The sequence below is a fragment of the Triticum aestivum genome, chromosome 2D (assembly GCF_018294505.1).
Source record: "Triticum aestivum cultivar Chinese Spring chromosome 2D, IWGSC CS RefSeq v2.1, whole genome shotgun sequence".
NCBI lineage: Eukaryota > Viridiplantae > Streptophyta > Magnoliopsida > Poales > Poaceae > Triticum > Triticum aestivum.
This window is the reverse complement of record NC_057799.1, coordinates 568,781,812-568,795,642: the sequence shown is the minus strand read 5'-3', so window position 1 is coordinate 568,795,642 and position 13,831 is coordinate 568,781,812. Positions and strand designations below refer to the sequence as shown.

Sequence of the window (13,831 nt, the reverse complement as noted above, 5' to 3'; positions counted from 1 at the left end):
ACTTGTACTACCTTGTCGTCTGCAAGTTGGTATTGTTGTTAACGATCTTTTGGTATGAACTTGGCATTTGCTTCCAACCATCATGCCGAGGGTCGACGTGGATATAAAGCTAAATCATTTGTTTCGAAACGAATTTTCAGGCACCTGATTTTTATTTGATGGGTAGCATAAGCACCTGCCGTTCGAATTCCCAGTTCTCCAAATTTTTCGAAACAAGTGCATGCTCTTATTATCATGATGTAAAAAACAATATCCCTGCTGCATCCCAGTTATCAGTCTGTACTTGCAGAATTCTCTCGTTTATTGAGCACGTATATTGTTTTTTCAGGTCGAGCAAGTTTCAACTAGGCTGTAGACTGCCCAGGCTTGGTTTTGTTTTTAACAGGCCCAGCCCATGACGACAACGGGGCACAAAGATCTAGCAGGTATCTACCGGCCTCTGGCCCGCCAGCGTTAGTTATATTTTGTCTTACAACATCCGCAGACAGTTTTTTTTACTGAATCAAACACATAGCCCAGTTCTATTTTCCTCTTGAAACGCATGTCCTACATCCGTTTTCTAATCTCTACCTATAGTTTTACTAGTTCATATACACATATCATTATATTGAAAATACATATAATTCCTTTTCATATTTACATCCTTATTTTTGTTGTTGTTTTCCCTCCCAGCGCTGTTTTTTTTACCATTGGTTTTCCCTTAAACCAACTCAATTGTCCCACGTCTTATTTGCTTACAAAAACAAAACGATTTTTTGGCAAATCAATAAGTTCTTAAAAATGTTTATCATTTCGGGATTACAAAAGTTCGGACTCCACCGAAATATGCAAAATAAGGTTGAACTTTTTGACCGTGGTCCTGGGCAGAAAATGGGCTCTAATAAATTACTTAAAAATTAGCAAATGGGCTGCAAATTATTAAAAATTAGCAAATGGGCTCTATGTTGTCTGCCACAGATTTCGAGGCTGACTTGTGGGCCTACTAAGTTCATGCGTACACAAGGTTTATCAAAAAAGAAACTTAGTCAACAATCGACTCTACCAGCGTCAGACCGTTAGATGTCAATCTAACGGCAATCGTGCTTCTTCAGTCTCTGATCTTCCTGCCCTAGCCACCCAAACCAGCGCCGTCGGAACCACCTGCTCCCACCTCCCTTGGTCGGATGTGCTGCCGGGCAGGCCTCACGGCCCCATCATATACTCGCATCCCTGGCCTGTCTATCCCTCTACTCACCCACACCTCCTGTTATTTTCCGGCGACGGCAGCCGAACCAGTCAACCCTCGTACTCTCCACCGCGTGGGCAGCCACTGCCGTGTCTTCCCCGGCTCCGTGTCGTTCCCTTCGTAGGCCTCGCCGTCGTCCACTGCCCTGGTACTCTCGGCGCAGCGTGGTCAACGTGGTCAACGAACGACATCCATCGAAAGTGGACTGTACGTGGAGAGGCTGACAGCTGGGTCCACGACCGCACACAAGGAAATGCCTCCTTATTACGCGTAAAATAATAATTCCTCCACCTGACATCTGGGACCCGCCGGAAGGGCCTCTGTATTTCGCCAAAAAAATGTTCCCTCCGCTGACAGGTCGGACCCACCAACTATATCTTCGCACGCAAGGAAGTGCCTCCTTATTGCGCACAAAAAAATGAATACCCCCTGCCAGCTGGGACCCATCATAGTGGGAGCCTGACTTGTGGGCCTACTAAGTTGACGGGGACGGAGGGCTTTGTCAACTTAGTCAATATGAATGATTCTAGCTCTAGTGACCATACGATGTCCATCCAACGGCCTTAGTGCTTCTTCAACCTCTGGTCTTCTTGCTCCAGCCGCCCAAAGCAGCGTCGGTCGTGCCGCCTGCTCCTGCCTCCCGTGGCCGGCTGTGCTACCGCGGAGGCCTCACCGCCCCCATACTACTCCCACCGCTGGCCAGGCCATCCCTCCACTCACCCACACCCCCTGTTATTCTGCGGCGACGGCAGCCTCACACCGCAGCCGAGCCAGTGAACCCTCGTACTCCTCTCCGCGTGGGCATCCACTGCCGCATCTTCCCCGGCTCTGCGTCGTCCCCTTCCTAGGCCTGGCTGTCGTCCACCGCCTTGGTGCTCTCGGCGCGGCGTGGTCAATGTGGTCAACGGCCGACTTCCATCGGAAGAGTACTGTACGTGGAGAGGCTGACAGCTGGGTCCACGGCCGCAGCTGGGTCCACGGCCAGAGGCCAGTTTTTTGTGATTTGCCAAGTAAGTCGCTTTGTCAGGCCTGGTGGGCTGCAAATCTTTCAAGACGAGGAGAGTTTCATTCGGCTGGCCGAGAAAATGGCCTATCAGTAATGAGAAATGGGTTGTACATTTTTAAAACACATCAAACCGGCAATTAGTTTCAAATTTCTTTTTTTCATTTCGAGATCTTAAATTGCATTGATTTTTATGCGTGGACAATTTGTTGGATTTTATATTGATATACATTTATTTTTAAAATCAGTTTGAATCTGACTCAAAATTTCGGGATTAAAAACAGTTCACACCGCACTGAAATATGCAAAATTTCATATAATTTTTTAACCGTGGCCACAATATGGGCTGTAATGCTAACAAAAAGAATATGGGCTCCAAAAAAAACCTTAAGAATTAGCAAATGGGCTGTTATTAGAAATAATGGCAGATGGGTTGTATGATGTTTTCCACAGATTTGAGGCTTTCCTAAAAAAAGGTTGACGCACAAGCAGTGACTCTTGGATGTCCATCCAACGGCTGTCGTGCTTCTTCAATCTCTGCTCTTCCTGCTCCAGCCGCTCAAACAAGCGCCCGCGGGACTGCCTGCTCTCTCCTCCCCGCCCCACCATACTCCCATGGCCTAGCCATCCCTCTACTCACCCGCACCTACTGTTATTCTCTGGCGACGGAAGACGAACCAATAAACCCTCGTACAGTCGTACTCCCCTCCGCGTGGGAAACAACTGCCGAGTCTTCCCTGCCTCCATGTCGTTCCCTTCCTAGGCCTCGCCGTCGTCCACCGCCCTAGTGCTCTCGGTGCGGCCTGGTCAACGTGGTCAACGACCGACATGCATTTGAAGTGGACTGTACGTGGAGAGGCTGATAGCTGGGTCCACGGCCGCACGCAAGGAAATGCCTCCTTATTACGCGCAAAATAATGATTCCTCCACCTGACATCTGGGACCCACCGAAAGGGCCTCTGTATTTTGCGAAAAAAACGTTACCGCCGCTGACAGCTTGGACCCACCAGCTATATCTTCGCACGCAAGGAAGTGCCTCCTTATTACGCATAAAAAATGAATACTCCCCCTGCTAGCTGGGACCCAGTATAGTGGCAGGCTGACTTGTGGGCCTACTAAGTTGACAGGGATGGAGGGCTTTGTCAACTTAGTCAATATGCACGATTCTAGCTCCAGTGACCGTACGATGTCCATCCAACGGCCGTAGTGCTTCTTCAACCTCTGGTCTTCTTGCTCCAGCCGCCCAAACCAGCGGCGGTCGTGCCTCGTGCTCCTGCCTCCCGTGGCCGGCTGCGATGCGGCGAAGGCATCACCGCGCCCTACTACTCCCACCGCTGGCCAGGCCATCCCTCTACTCACCCACACCCCCTGTTATTCTGCGGCGACGGCAGCCTCACACCGTAGCGAACCAGTGAACCCTCATACTCCTCTACGCGTGGGCATCCACTGCCGCGTCTTCCCGGCTCCGCGTCGTCCCCTTCCTAGGCCTCGCCGTCGTCCACCGCCCTGGTGCTCTCGGCGCGGCGTGGTCAATGTGGTCAAGGAACGGCTTCCATCGGACGTGGACTGTACGTGGAGAGGCTGACAGTTGGGTCCACGGCCGCATCAAGGAAGTGTCTGCTTATTACGCGCAACATAATTATTCCTCCACCTGACAGCGGGGACCCACCAGAAGGGCCACCGTATTTCGCAAAAAAATACGTTTCCCCCTGACTGCTGGGACCCACCAGCTACATCTTCGCACGCAAGGAAGTGCGTCCGGGCAAAAAAAAATGATTCACCCCCTGACTGCTGGGACCCACCAGCTACATCTTCGCAGGCAAGGAAATGCCTAACAGTCGAGACCCACCTGGTCGAAGTGTACGTAGCGTTATCATTCTGGTCGGGAACATGTACGTACATACTGGTCGATGTAGAGGCGCGCACGTAGCATGTACACGTACGTACAGCGGCCAGTGTGCAAGAAAGAAAATACGGCCACGTACGTACATACGGGCAAGGTCTCGAACGCCTACTCGCGCATACGTACGGCCAGGGCTCGTGTACATGGCAGGGTCGGAACGGAGAAACAACGTCGTCGTCGTGTTCATGGGGAGCCAACCGGCTGGGTCGGAACGGAATGCGTCGTCGTGTTCATCGGGAGGGCTTGGACGGAACAGCCGATGGAAACGAGGCCTGGCGTACCGCAGAAAGGAGGAAACGACCTTGTGTTCGACCGGCCATGTTCGAAACGGGATCCTGTTCATCGGGAGGGGTCTGGCGTACCGAAAAACGGAGGAAACGGACCTCGTACAGTCGAAATGGGGGTCCTGTTGATCGGGAGGGGTGTGGCGTACCGCAAAACAGAGGAAACGAACTTGTGTTGGAGCGCTACGGTCGAAACGGGGGTCCTTTTCATCGGGAGGGGTGTGGCCTACTGCAAAACGGGACTCCACGGGATACTGTTCATCTCCACCGTCGACCCCCTCCAGCCTCCACGGGCTACTGTTCATCCACCGTCGACCTCCTCCAGCCTCCACCTGCGACTGTTCATCCACGGGCTCCTGTTCATCCAGCCTCCACCGCGCGCTACTCCACCAACAACTGTTCAACCAGCCCTCTCCATGGGCTCCTGTTCAACCACCCCTCCACGGGCTACTGTTCATCCAACCCTCCACCGTCTACTATTCATCCAGCCCTCCACGGGGTGGTCCTGTTCATCCAGCCCTCCACGGGGTCCTGTTCATCCAGCCCCAACCGGCTTGATTGATCGGGGTCCTGTTCATCCAGAGGCAACACCACGGGGTCCTGTTCATCCACCCCCACCGGGAACTGTTCATCCCAACCCCCTAGCAACGCTCACTGTTCATCCAGAGGCAGCATCGATCAGCTTCAGTTAGCAGCAGTGGCGAAGGAATCACTCGATCGGGTTCAGTTAACAGCCATCGATCGATCGCTCGGGTTCAGTAACGCATAGCGTGCAGTGCAATCGCTCGGGTTCAGTTAGAGCCCAACGCCTCGCTCAGGTTCAGTTAGAGCCCAACGCCTCGCACCCACGCACGTGCGTGTACGAGAGAAACGCGCATCGCTCGGCCCCGACCACCCACCGTAACCGGGAACACCCCGATATTTTCCTCGCCCTCGCTTCTACCACGGTTTTTTCCATCATGGACGGCCCAAAGAATGTCATGCAGCTGCGTCTCCGACCCGCCCAGGACGAAAAGCCCATTTTCTGTCATGATTTTTTGTCATAGAAGTAGGACCCCACCACATCTATGATGATACCGGGTTTTGTCACAATTATCGTCATAGAAGTGTCATAAGTATGACAAAAAAATCATTCGACCCAAAATGTCACGGATGTGTCTTTTTTGTAGTGGAAGGGAAGGAGGAAGAGGGGAGAAGGAAGGAGGGGGGCGCCGCCCCCTCCTAGTCCAATTCGGACCAGCCCATGGGGGGCGCACGGCCACCCCTTGAGGCCCTTCTCTCCTTTTCTGTATGGCCCATTAAGGCCCACTACTTCCCCCGGCGAATTCCCGTAACTCTCTGGTATTCCGAAAAATACCCGAATCACTCGGAACCTTTCCGATGTCTGAATATAGCCTACCAATATAGCGATATTTACCTATCGACCATTTCGAGACTCCTCGTCATGTCCGTGATCTCATCCGGGACTCCGAACAACCTTCGGTACATCAAATCACATAAACTCATAATATGAATCGTCATCGAATGTTAAGCGTGCGGACCCTACGGGTTCGAGAACTATGTAGACATGACCGAGACACCTCTCCGGTCAATAACCAATAGCGGAACCTGGATGCTCATATTGGCTCCTACATATTCTACGAAGATCATTATCGGTCAAACCGCATAACAACATACGTTGTTCCTTTGACATTGGTATGTTACTTGCCCGAGATTCGATCGTCGGTATCACCATACCTAGTTCAATCTCGTTACTGGCAAGTCTCTTTACTCGTTCCATAATGCATCATCCCGCAACTAACTCATTAGTCACATTGCTTGCAAGGCTTATTGTGATGTGCATTACCGAGAGGGCCCAGAGATACCTCTCCGACAGTCGGAGTGACAAATCCTAATCTCGATATATGCCAACTCAACAAACACCATCGGAGACACCTGTAGAGCATCTTTATAATCACCCAGTTACGTTGTGACGTTTGATAGCACACTAAGTGTTCCTCCGGTATTCGGGAGTTGCATAATCTCATAGTCAGAGGAACATGTATAAGTCATGAAGAAAGCAATAGCAATAAACTAAACGATCATAGTGCTAAGCTAACGGATGGGTCTTGTCGATCACATCATTCTCTAATGATGTGATCCCGTTCATCAAATGACAACACATGTCTATGGCTAGGAAACATAACCATATTTGATAAACAAGCTAGTCAAGTAGAGGCATACTAGGGACACTCTGTTTGTCTATGTATTCACACATGTAATAAGTTTCCGGTTAATACAATTCTAGCATGAATAATAAAAAATTATCATGATATAAGGAAATATAAATAACAACTTTATTATTGCCTCCAGGGCACATTTCCTTCAATTGGGTGATTATAAAGATGTTCTACAGGTATCTCAAGGTGTTTGTTGAGTTGGCATAGATCGAGATTAGGATTTGTCACTCAGAGTATCAGAGAGGTATCTCTGGGCCCTCTCGGTAATACACATCATAAGCTTGCAAACAAACAACTAAGGAGTTAGTCACGAGGTGATGTATTAAGAAACGAGTAAAGAGACTTGCCGGTAACGAGATTGAACTAGGTATGAAGATACCGACGATTGAATCTCGGGCAAGTAACATACCGATGGACAAAGGGAATTACGTATGTTGTCATAACGGTTCGACCGATAAAGATCTTCGTAGAGTATGTAGGAGCCAATATGAGCATCCAGGTTCAGCTATTGGTTATTGACCAGAGAGGTGTCTCGGTCATGTCTACATATTTCTCGAACCCATAGGGTCCACACGCTTAATGTTCGATGACGATATAGTATTATATGAGTTATGTGATTTGGTGACCGAATGTTGTTCGAAGTCCCGCGTGAGATCATAGACACGATGAGGAGTCTCGAAATGGTCGAGAGGTGAAGATTGATATATAGGACGATAGTATTCGGACACTGGAAGTGTTTCTGGGGGTACCAGGTACTTATCGGGTCACCAGAACGGGTTCTGGGCACCCCCGGCAAAAGATATGGGCCTTATGGGCCAAGAGGGGAAACACACCAGCCACAAGGGGCTGATGCGCCCCCATATTCACCGGCCAAGGTGGAGAAGGAAAGGGGAAGGAGAAAAGGTAAGTGTGAATTAGGATTCCCACTTCGTTCCCTCTTCCCCCCTCTTTCCTTCCCCCACCGACATATATGGCAGGGGGGCGCGGCCAAGGGCGGGAGCCCAAGTAGGATTCGGTCCTACTTGGGGCGCCCCTAGGCCTCTCCCCTCCCCCTCCCACCTATATATATGTGCGGGTGCCCTAGCACACAACAGATCAACTGCTAGCCGTGTGCGGCGCTCCCTCCACCGTTTACACCCCGGTCATGTTTTCGTAGTGCTTAGGTGAAGCCCTGCGGAGATCACTTCACCATCACCATCACCATGCCGTCGTGCTGACGGAACTCATCTACTACTTTGACGTCTTGCTGGATCAAGAAGGCGAGGGACGTCACCGAGCTGAATGTGTGCAGAACGCGGAGGTGTCGTGCGTTCGATACTTGATCGGTTGAAGCGCGAAGAAGTTCGACTACATCAACCACGTTGTGAAACGCTTCCGCTTACGGTCTACGAGGGTACGTAGACACACTCTCCCCCTCGTTGCTATGCATCTCCATGGATAGATCATTGCGTGTGCGTAGATTTTTTTTGTTTTTCATGCAACGTTCCCCAACAAGTACTTGGGTGAGCAACTTTTGAGAAGTTTAATATCAACTTGTTGAGTTCATGAACCTCTTCTGTAACGATTATCTATTAAGTAAGTATCTAGTGTTGATGAGTATATTGTGTTCATTAGTATCTATTAAGTAAGTAGCTAGTGCTGATGATCAATTTTTTTAATTACCAAAAAATCATTTGCTAGCATTGGACAAGTAGGCACGCCAGAATTAAGATGAACTTGGTGCTGGCGTTGCACTGGTGATACGCCAACACGATGTAGGATACTGCTGATGTGTCCTCCAACTCCACCACTATTTTTTAGCAATGACGCAATATTAGTGGCGTCGTGTGTCTACGCCAGCAAGGCAATTTTTGGCACGCCATAGCTAGGCTTTTCTCCACTAGTGTTGAAGTGATATTAAAGCTAGGGCTAGTCATATTAAATGAAGTGCAAGCAATTATATATAGCATTTTCAACCATCTCCATATCAAAAGATAGGCATTTATTATGATTGAATCATAAAACATGATTTTAGAGGTGGTTAACATGCATGCATGGTAATATCATATTCAGATTCTACACATTTTTGGTCAGACTAGACATATGTTACACTTAATTTTCTAAGTAGGGATTAATTAATTAGAATTATTGTAATTAAATAAAGCCATTTAATCCTATTAATTAAAACACACATTTGAATGGATGCAAACATGAATGCAAATGACATGAACGTGAATAATGCATTTTTTCATCATTTCGACCTATCATATGCATTTTTAGGATTTTTGGACAATTTAATATATATTTTTAATAAATCTCTACTATTAAAGATAATCCATTGTTGTTCGTATCGTTACTCCCACCCCTTGCACGATCGCCACAACTCTACCGACTTCCTTCAGCTCCGTCAATTCTCCTTCCTTTCTTTCTTATGATACAACATCTCTCTTTCTATTACCTACTAATAAAGGGAGGTGATACTCTTTGTTTTGTCCGTCAAATGTTTCCTGATCCGTCGCTAGTCCTGGTTGTTTGTCATTCGCCCGCTGCGTATTATAACTCTCCAAAATTTCATCTGTTAAACGTTTCCTGATCTATCTGTTTGTCCATTCGTCCATCGTGTATTACAACTCTAACTCGGGAACCAATCCCTTGCTATAAGAAGAACGTCATAGTACGCTAATCCCCTCAATTTCCTCCTTACAAATCCCCGCGATTTCCTCATCAAAATTGCACCACGAGAACAGAAAATAATTGTCGGGGGACACATCGTTGAGCCGTTGACCTGAGGCTCGCTACCTGCGAGTTAGACGACGAGGATGCAGAGCGGCTCCTGCTTGCTAAGCATTTCCTGCTATGGCGCCAATGTGGGACATATCCTCGATTTCCTTCTTACAAATACCCATGCTTTTCTCATAAAACTGCACCACTATAATAGAGCCTAATTGTCGAGGGACGCATCCTTGAACCGCCAACCTGAGGCTCGCCGCCTGCGCTTTTGGCGACGACGATGCGGAACGGCTCCAGTTGGCTAAGCCTCGCCTGCTATATGGTGCCGGTGAGGGATGCATCCTCGAGGCCGTTGACGGTCGACACGAGGCTAGCCTCCCGGCGATTGTGAGGAGGGTGACACTCCTGCTAGGCTAACGCCAGATGCGACGTGCAACCATTCATGGCCGCCACCTAAACCGATGGCGGTTCGTCACGCCGTTGGAAGCTGTTCCTCGGCTTGAGGCATATGTATGGCATGCAAGCACCACTGGGAGAAGAAGCCTCGAAGTGTACGTGCGCACTACCGGCAACGACGTCTTTGAGCTTGGGCCTGAATTGCGTCTCGAAATGTAGAAACGCTATAATCTTTGACACATAGAAATTATGCGATCTTGATGTTTGTGAAACTGATGTGTAATTAGATCAATGATTGGTCTGTTTTGCAAATAAAGGACCCAGAGGCAAAGTTGTTGACGCTAAGAACAAAGCGGTTTGCTATTCTATCTCCCGTTTGAATTTGTAGTCTAGCTGTTGAGCCCTAGAACTTAGTGATATATTTCGCTTTCGTCTAGCTTAGAGTGTGTGTGGTGTGAGTTGTACTTTCGAAAACCTATGGTTTCAGTAATTAAAATAGGAGAGGATGGCCTCTCTTTCGCTCATAAAATAAACTACTTAGCATTTAAAAAAAGGAGGAATTTGTTATTAAATCTGATAAACTGCGACAAAAATACTTAAATCTTAGGTAGTGTTTCAAACACATTTTCATATGATAAATAGCACCAGTAATATACTTATATTGTATCGAGAGGTTCAGATTGACACTTCACAAGGTTTGACCGTTCATATTAGTTACAAATTTATTTATTTTTGAGCTGGAGTTACCGGATATTAATCGTCCAAGAAATGCTCAAACGGAATACTGCGAATATAGGAACCATGTTCGGAATGCATAAATGCGAAATAAAATTTTCACAAGAGTTGGACGAGTTTGCTTTTAAGACATTGTGAGATCATTTCTTTTAGATGAATCAGATCATTTGGTTTGGAAAGGGGCTTAGACCTTGGGCCTTCAATGGGCCAAATCTGTAGAGTGTGGCAGCTCCGACCGAGCCCCGGGCTTCGCGGCGACGGGGCCTCACTCGCTCGCTAGGGCTTCCATAGATTACGTAGCGGCTGCGCCTCCTCCTCCACTCCGCTCTATAAAAGAGCACTACGTCCGCGGCGCCAGTCCACTTCCACCACCACCACCAGTCCACCACCACCGCCCGGCGAGAGGAGAGCAGAGGAGGAGCGAGCAACCGGCGGGGAGACGATGCAGATCTTCGTGAAGACGCTGACGGCGGAGACCATGACGCTGGAGGTGGAGAGCTTCGCGACCGTCCACAGCGTCAAGGCCAAGATCCACGACAAGGAAGGTACGCGCCCTCCGCCTTCGTCCGTGACTCCCTCCGGTCGCCTTCGCCGGGGATGGTTGTGTTACTTCTTTGTTCGATCGATGATCTTGCCCCGGTTCAGAGCAGATCGTCCTCCCTCTCCCTGACGACCTTTTCTTGGGTTAGAAAATATCATGGCTTTCTCCGCTAGCTTGTCCGGCGGGTTCCATATTGTTGGATTGCCTTGCAATTGGCCTCGCGGTAGGACAAATTAGCCACCTTTTCTACGCCATCGGTCTGGATCTGAGCGGATCCTCTGTTTCTTGCTCGATTTTACAGTTTGCGGTGCTAAACTGCGAGCACCTTGTGGCGCTAAGCTAACTGCGGACGCTGTGCTGGCTTCAATAATCGCAGGTATCGAGCCGGACCAGCAGCGCCTCATCTTCGCGGGGAAGCAGCTCGACGACGGCCGCACCCTGGCCGACTACAGCATCCACAAGGAGTCCACGCTTCACCTCACGCTGCGCCTCGTCGGCGGTGGCAAGGGCGGGTACTACCCCACCAGGATGGAGCCTAACCTGCGCATGCTTGCGCTCAAGTACAGGCAGCACAGGCTTGTGTGCCGCAAGTATGTTCTATTCCTTGGACCATTCCTTTCACTATACATGGATCACCATGAATGATACAAGCTTGTGAATTGAGATGTTTCTATTGTGGTCTGTTCAATGGGGATCACCGTATCTCTGTGTGGTCAGTTTGGATCCATGAGCTAGCTTATTGTCTCTTTTTTTTTTTGAAAAGGGTTAAACTAGCTTGTCCCAGCCTTGTTCCTCAAATGGATGTATCTAGCACTAACTTGGTGCTAGATACATCTATTTGAGGGACAAGCTTTTCCAGACGGAGGGAGTACTTCTTATCAAGTACTGCTAGTTGAGGGTGTATAGATGGAGTATTTCTTTCACTACAGATCGATATATGCTTCTGTTGCATGCATGCCCTGTTTGTATTTATGTGGATGTGTCTATGCATGATAAAAGCTTGTGAATTGTGATGTTTCTCTTGTACTCTGTTTGATGGGATGGATGCATATGTAGATCATATCTCCATGTGGTTTGGATCCAGGGAACTACTAGCTCATTAGCATACTCTCATCAAGTACTAGATCGATGGACCATTTCTTTCACGATTCATAGATATGCAGTTGTTTACATGTTTGTATCTGGATGTCTATGCATGATAGAACTTTGTGAAATGCGGTGTTTCTTTTGTGGTCTGTTCGATGGGGATGGATGCATATGTAGATCATATCTCTGTGTGGTTTGGACCGAGGGAACTAGCTTATTAATTAGCATACTTTTAATCAAGTACGCCCTCCGTCCAGAAAAGCTTGTCCCTCAAATGGCTCAAATGGATGTATCTAGCACTAACTTGGTGCTAGATACATCCATTTGAGGGACAAACTTTTTCGGACGGAGGGAGTGAGTACTACTTGGACGATTTCTTTCACTATACATCAATATACTGTTGTTGTTTACATGCATGTTTGTATCTGGATGTCTATTAAAGCTTGTGAATTGGGATCATCATATCTCTGTGTGGTTAATTTGGATCAAGGAACTAGCTTATTGGCATACTATTTGAGGTGTAGATGGTGTATTTCTTTCACTACACGTCGATATATCCTGCTGTTGCAAATTGTGATGTTAGGCTGGATACAAGTTTATGATGTTAGTTCTATGTGAATTGTGATGTTTCTGCTGTGGTATCTTTGATGGGGATCGATGCATATGTAGATCATATCTCTCTGCGGTTTAGATCCAGGGAACTAGCTTACTAGCATACTTCTCATCAAGTACTAGTTGAGGTGTAGATGGACTATTTCTTTCACGATTCATCAGTATGCAATTGTGTACATGTTTGATATTTGTATCTGGATGTCTATGCATGCATGATAGAAGTTTGTGAAATGCCATGTTTCTTTTGTGAGCCGTTCGATGGGGATGCATGGATGCGTATGTAGATCATATCTCAGTGTGGTTTGGATCAAGGGAACTAGTAGCTTATAGCATACTTTCATCAAGTATTAGTATTAGTTCATGCGTTACTCTATTTGCCTTATCACAAGTACTAGTCGTTCAGAAGATTATATCCTAACTTGTCCATGATTTTGCATTACAGGTGCTATGCACGCCTGCCCCTCAGGTCTGCCAACTGCCGCAAGAAGAAGTGCGGCCACAGCAATGACATCAGGCCCAAGGAGAAGCTGCGCCCCCACTGAAGCGTTGGAAACATAACAAAGTGACATGCGATAGCTGGATTAACTGGGAATTCAAAGTTTGGTTCGAGTCTTAGTTTCAGTTAAATGTTGCTTCTGGAATCTAGAACCCTATGCTCTTGTATCAGTTTCTCTCGTAGTACTGTCCAATTTGCTCTTGCATGAATGATGAAATCAATCAGGTATTTGAGGTCTACTAGCTTGAATGGATGATGAAGTCAAGTAATGCTCTTGCTTTCTATATATTTCTGTCATGTATGTACTATGGTTAAATCAAGTTTCTCCTGGCAGCATATTCTGCTAATTACTCCTACTTGGGAATTGCATGGTTTCGTGTTCGTCGTCCAAATAAAAATATGCAACTCTGCATTTGCTGCTGCATCTCTATCTGGTGTAGCATGAGCACTGTTAAAACTCTGAAGTACAAATTTGTTAGGAAACCAAATGCCACCTGACGAGCACTGTCAAAACTCTGAAGTACAAATTTGTTAGGAAACAAAATGCCACCTGCATGCAAAACAGAGTTGCAGTTGTGAAATCACATTGCATTGTCACCTTCACTGAATCCATCTATATAGT

General features: G+C 47.6%; 1 protein-coding gene across 2 annotated transcripts in view; it reads left to right on the top strand.

The window, feature by feature from the left end:
* The window catches only part of LOC123054570 (ubiquitin), a 98,202-nt gene extending 84,693 nt beyond the window's left edge, over positions 1-13,509 (top strand). The window contains exons 1-3 of one of the 2 annotated variants that reach the window (XM_044478365.1): positions 10,822-11,019; positions 11,392-11,605; positions 13,156-13,509. In XM_044478365.1, the coding sequence (XP_044334300.1) occupies positions 10,917-11,019; positions 11,392-11,605; positions 13,156-13,255 (417 nt within the window). In that variant the 5' untranslated portion in view covers positions 10,822-10,916 and the 3' untranslated portion in view covers positions 13,256-13,509. Of the gene's footprint in view, positions 1-10,821; positions 11,020-11,391; positions 11,606-13,155 lie in introns of those variants that run through there. The other variant, XM_044478364.1, reaches the window with a different exon arrangement.
* The last annotated feature ends 322 nt before the right edge of the window (positions 13,510-13,831 follow it).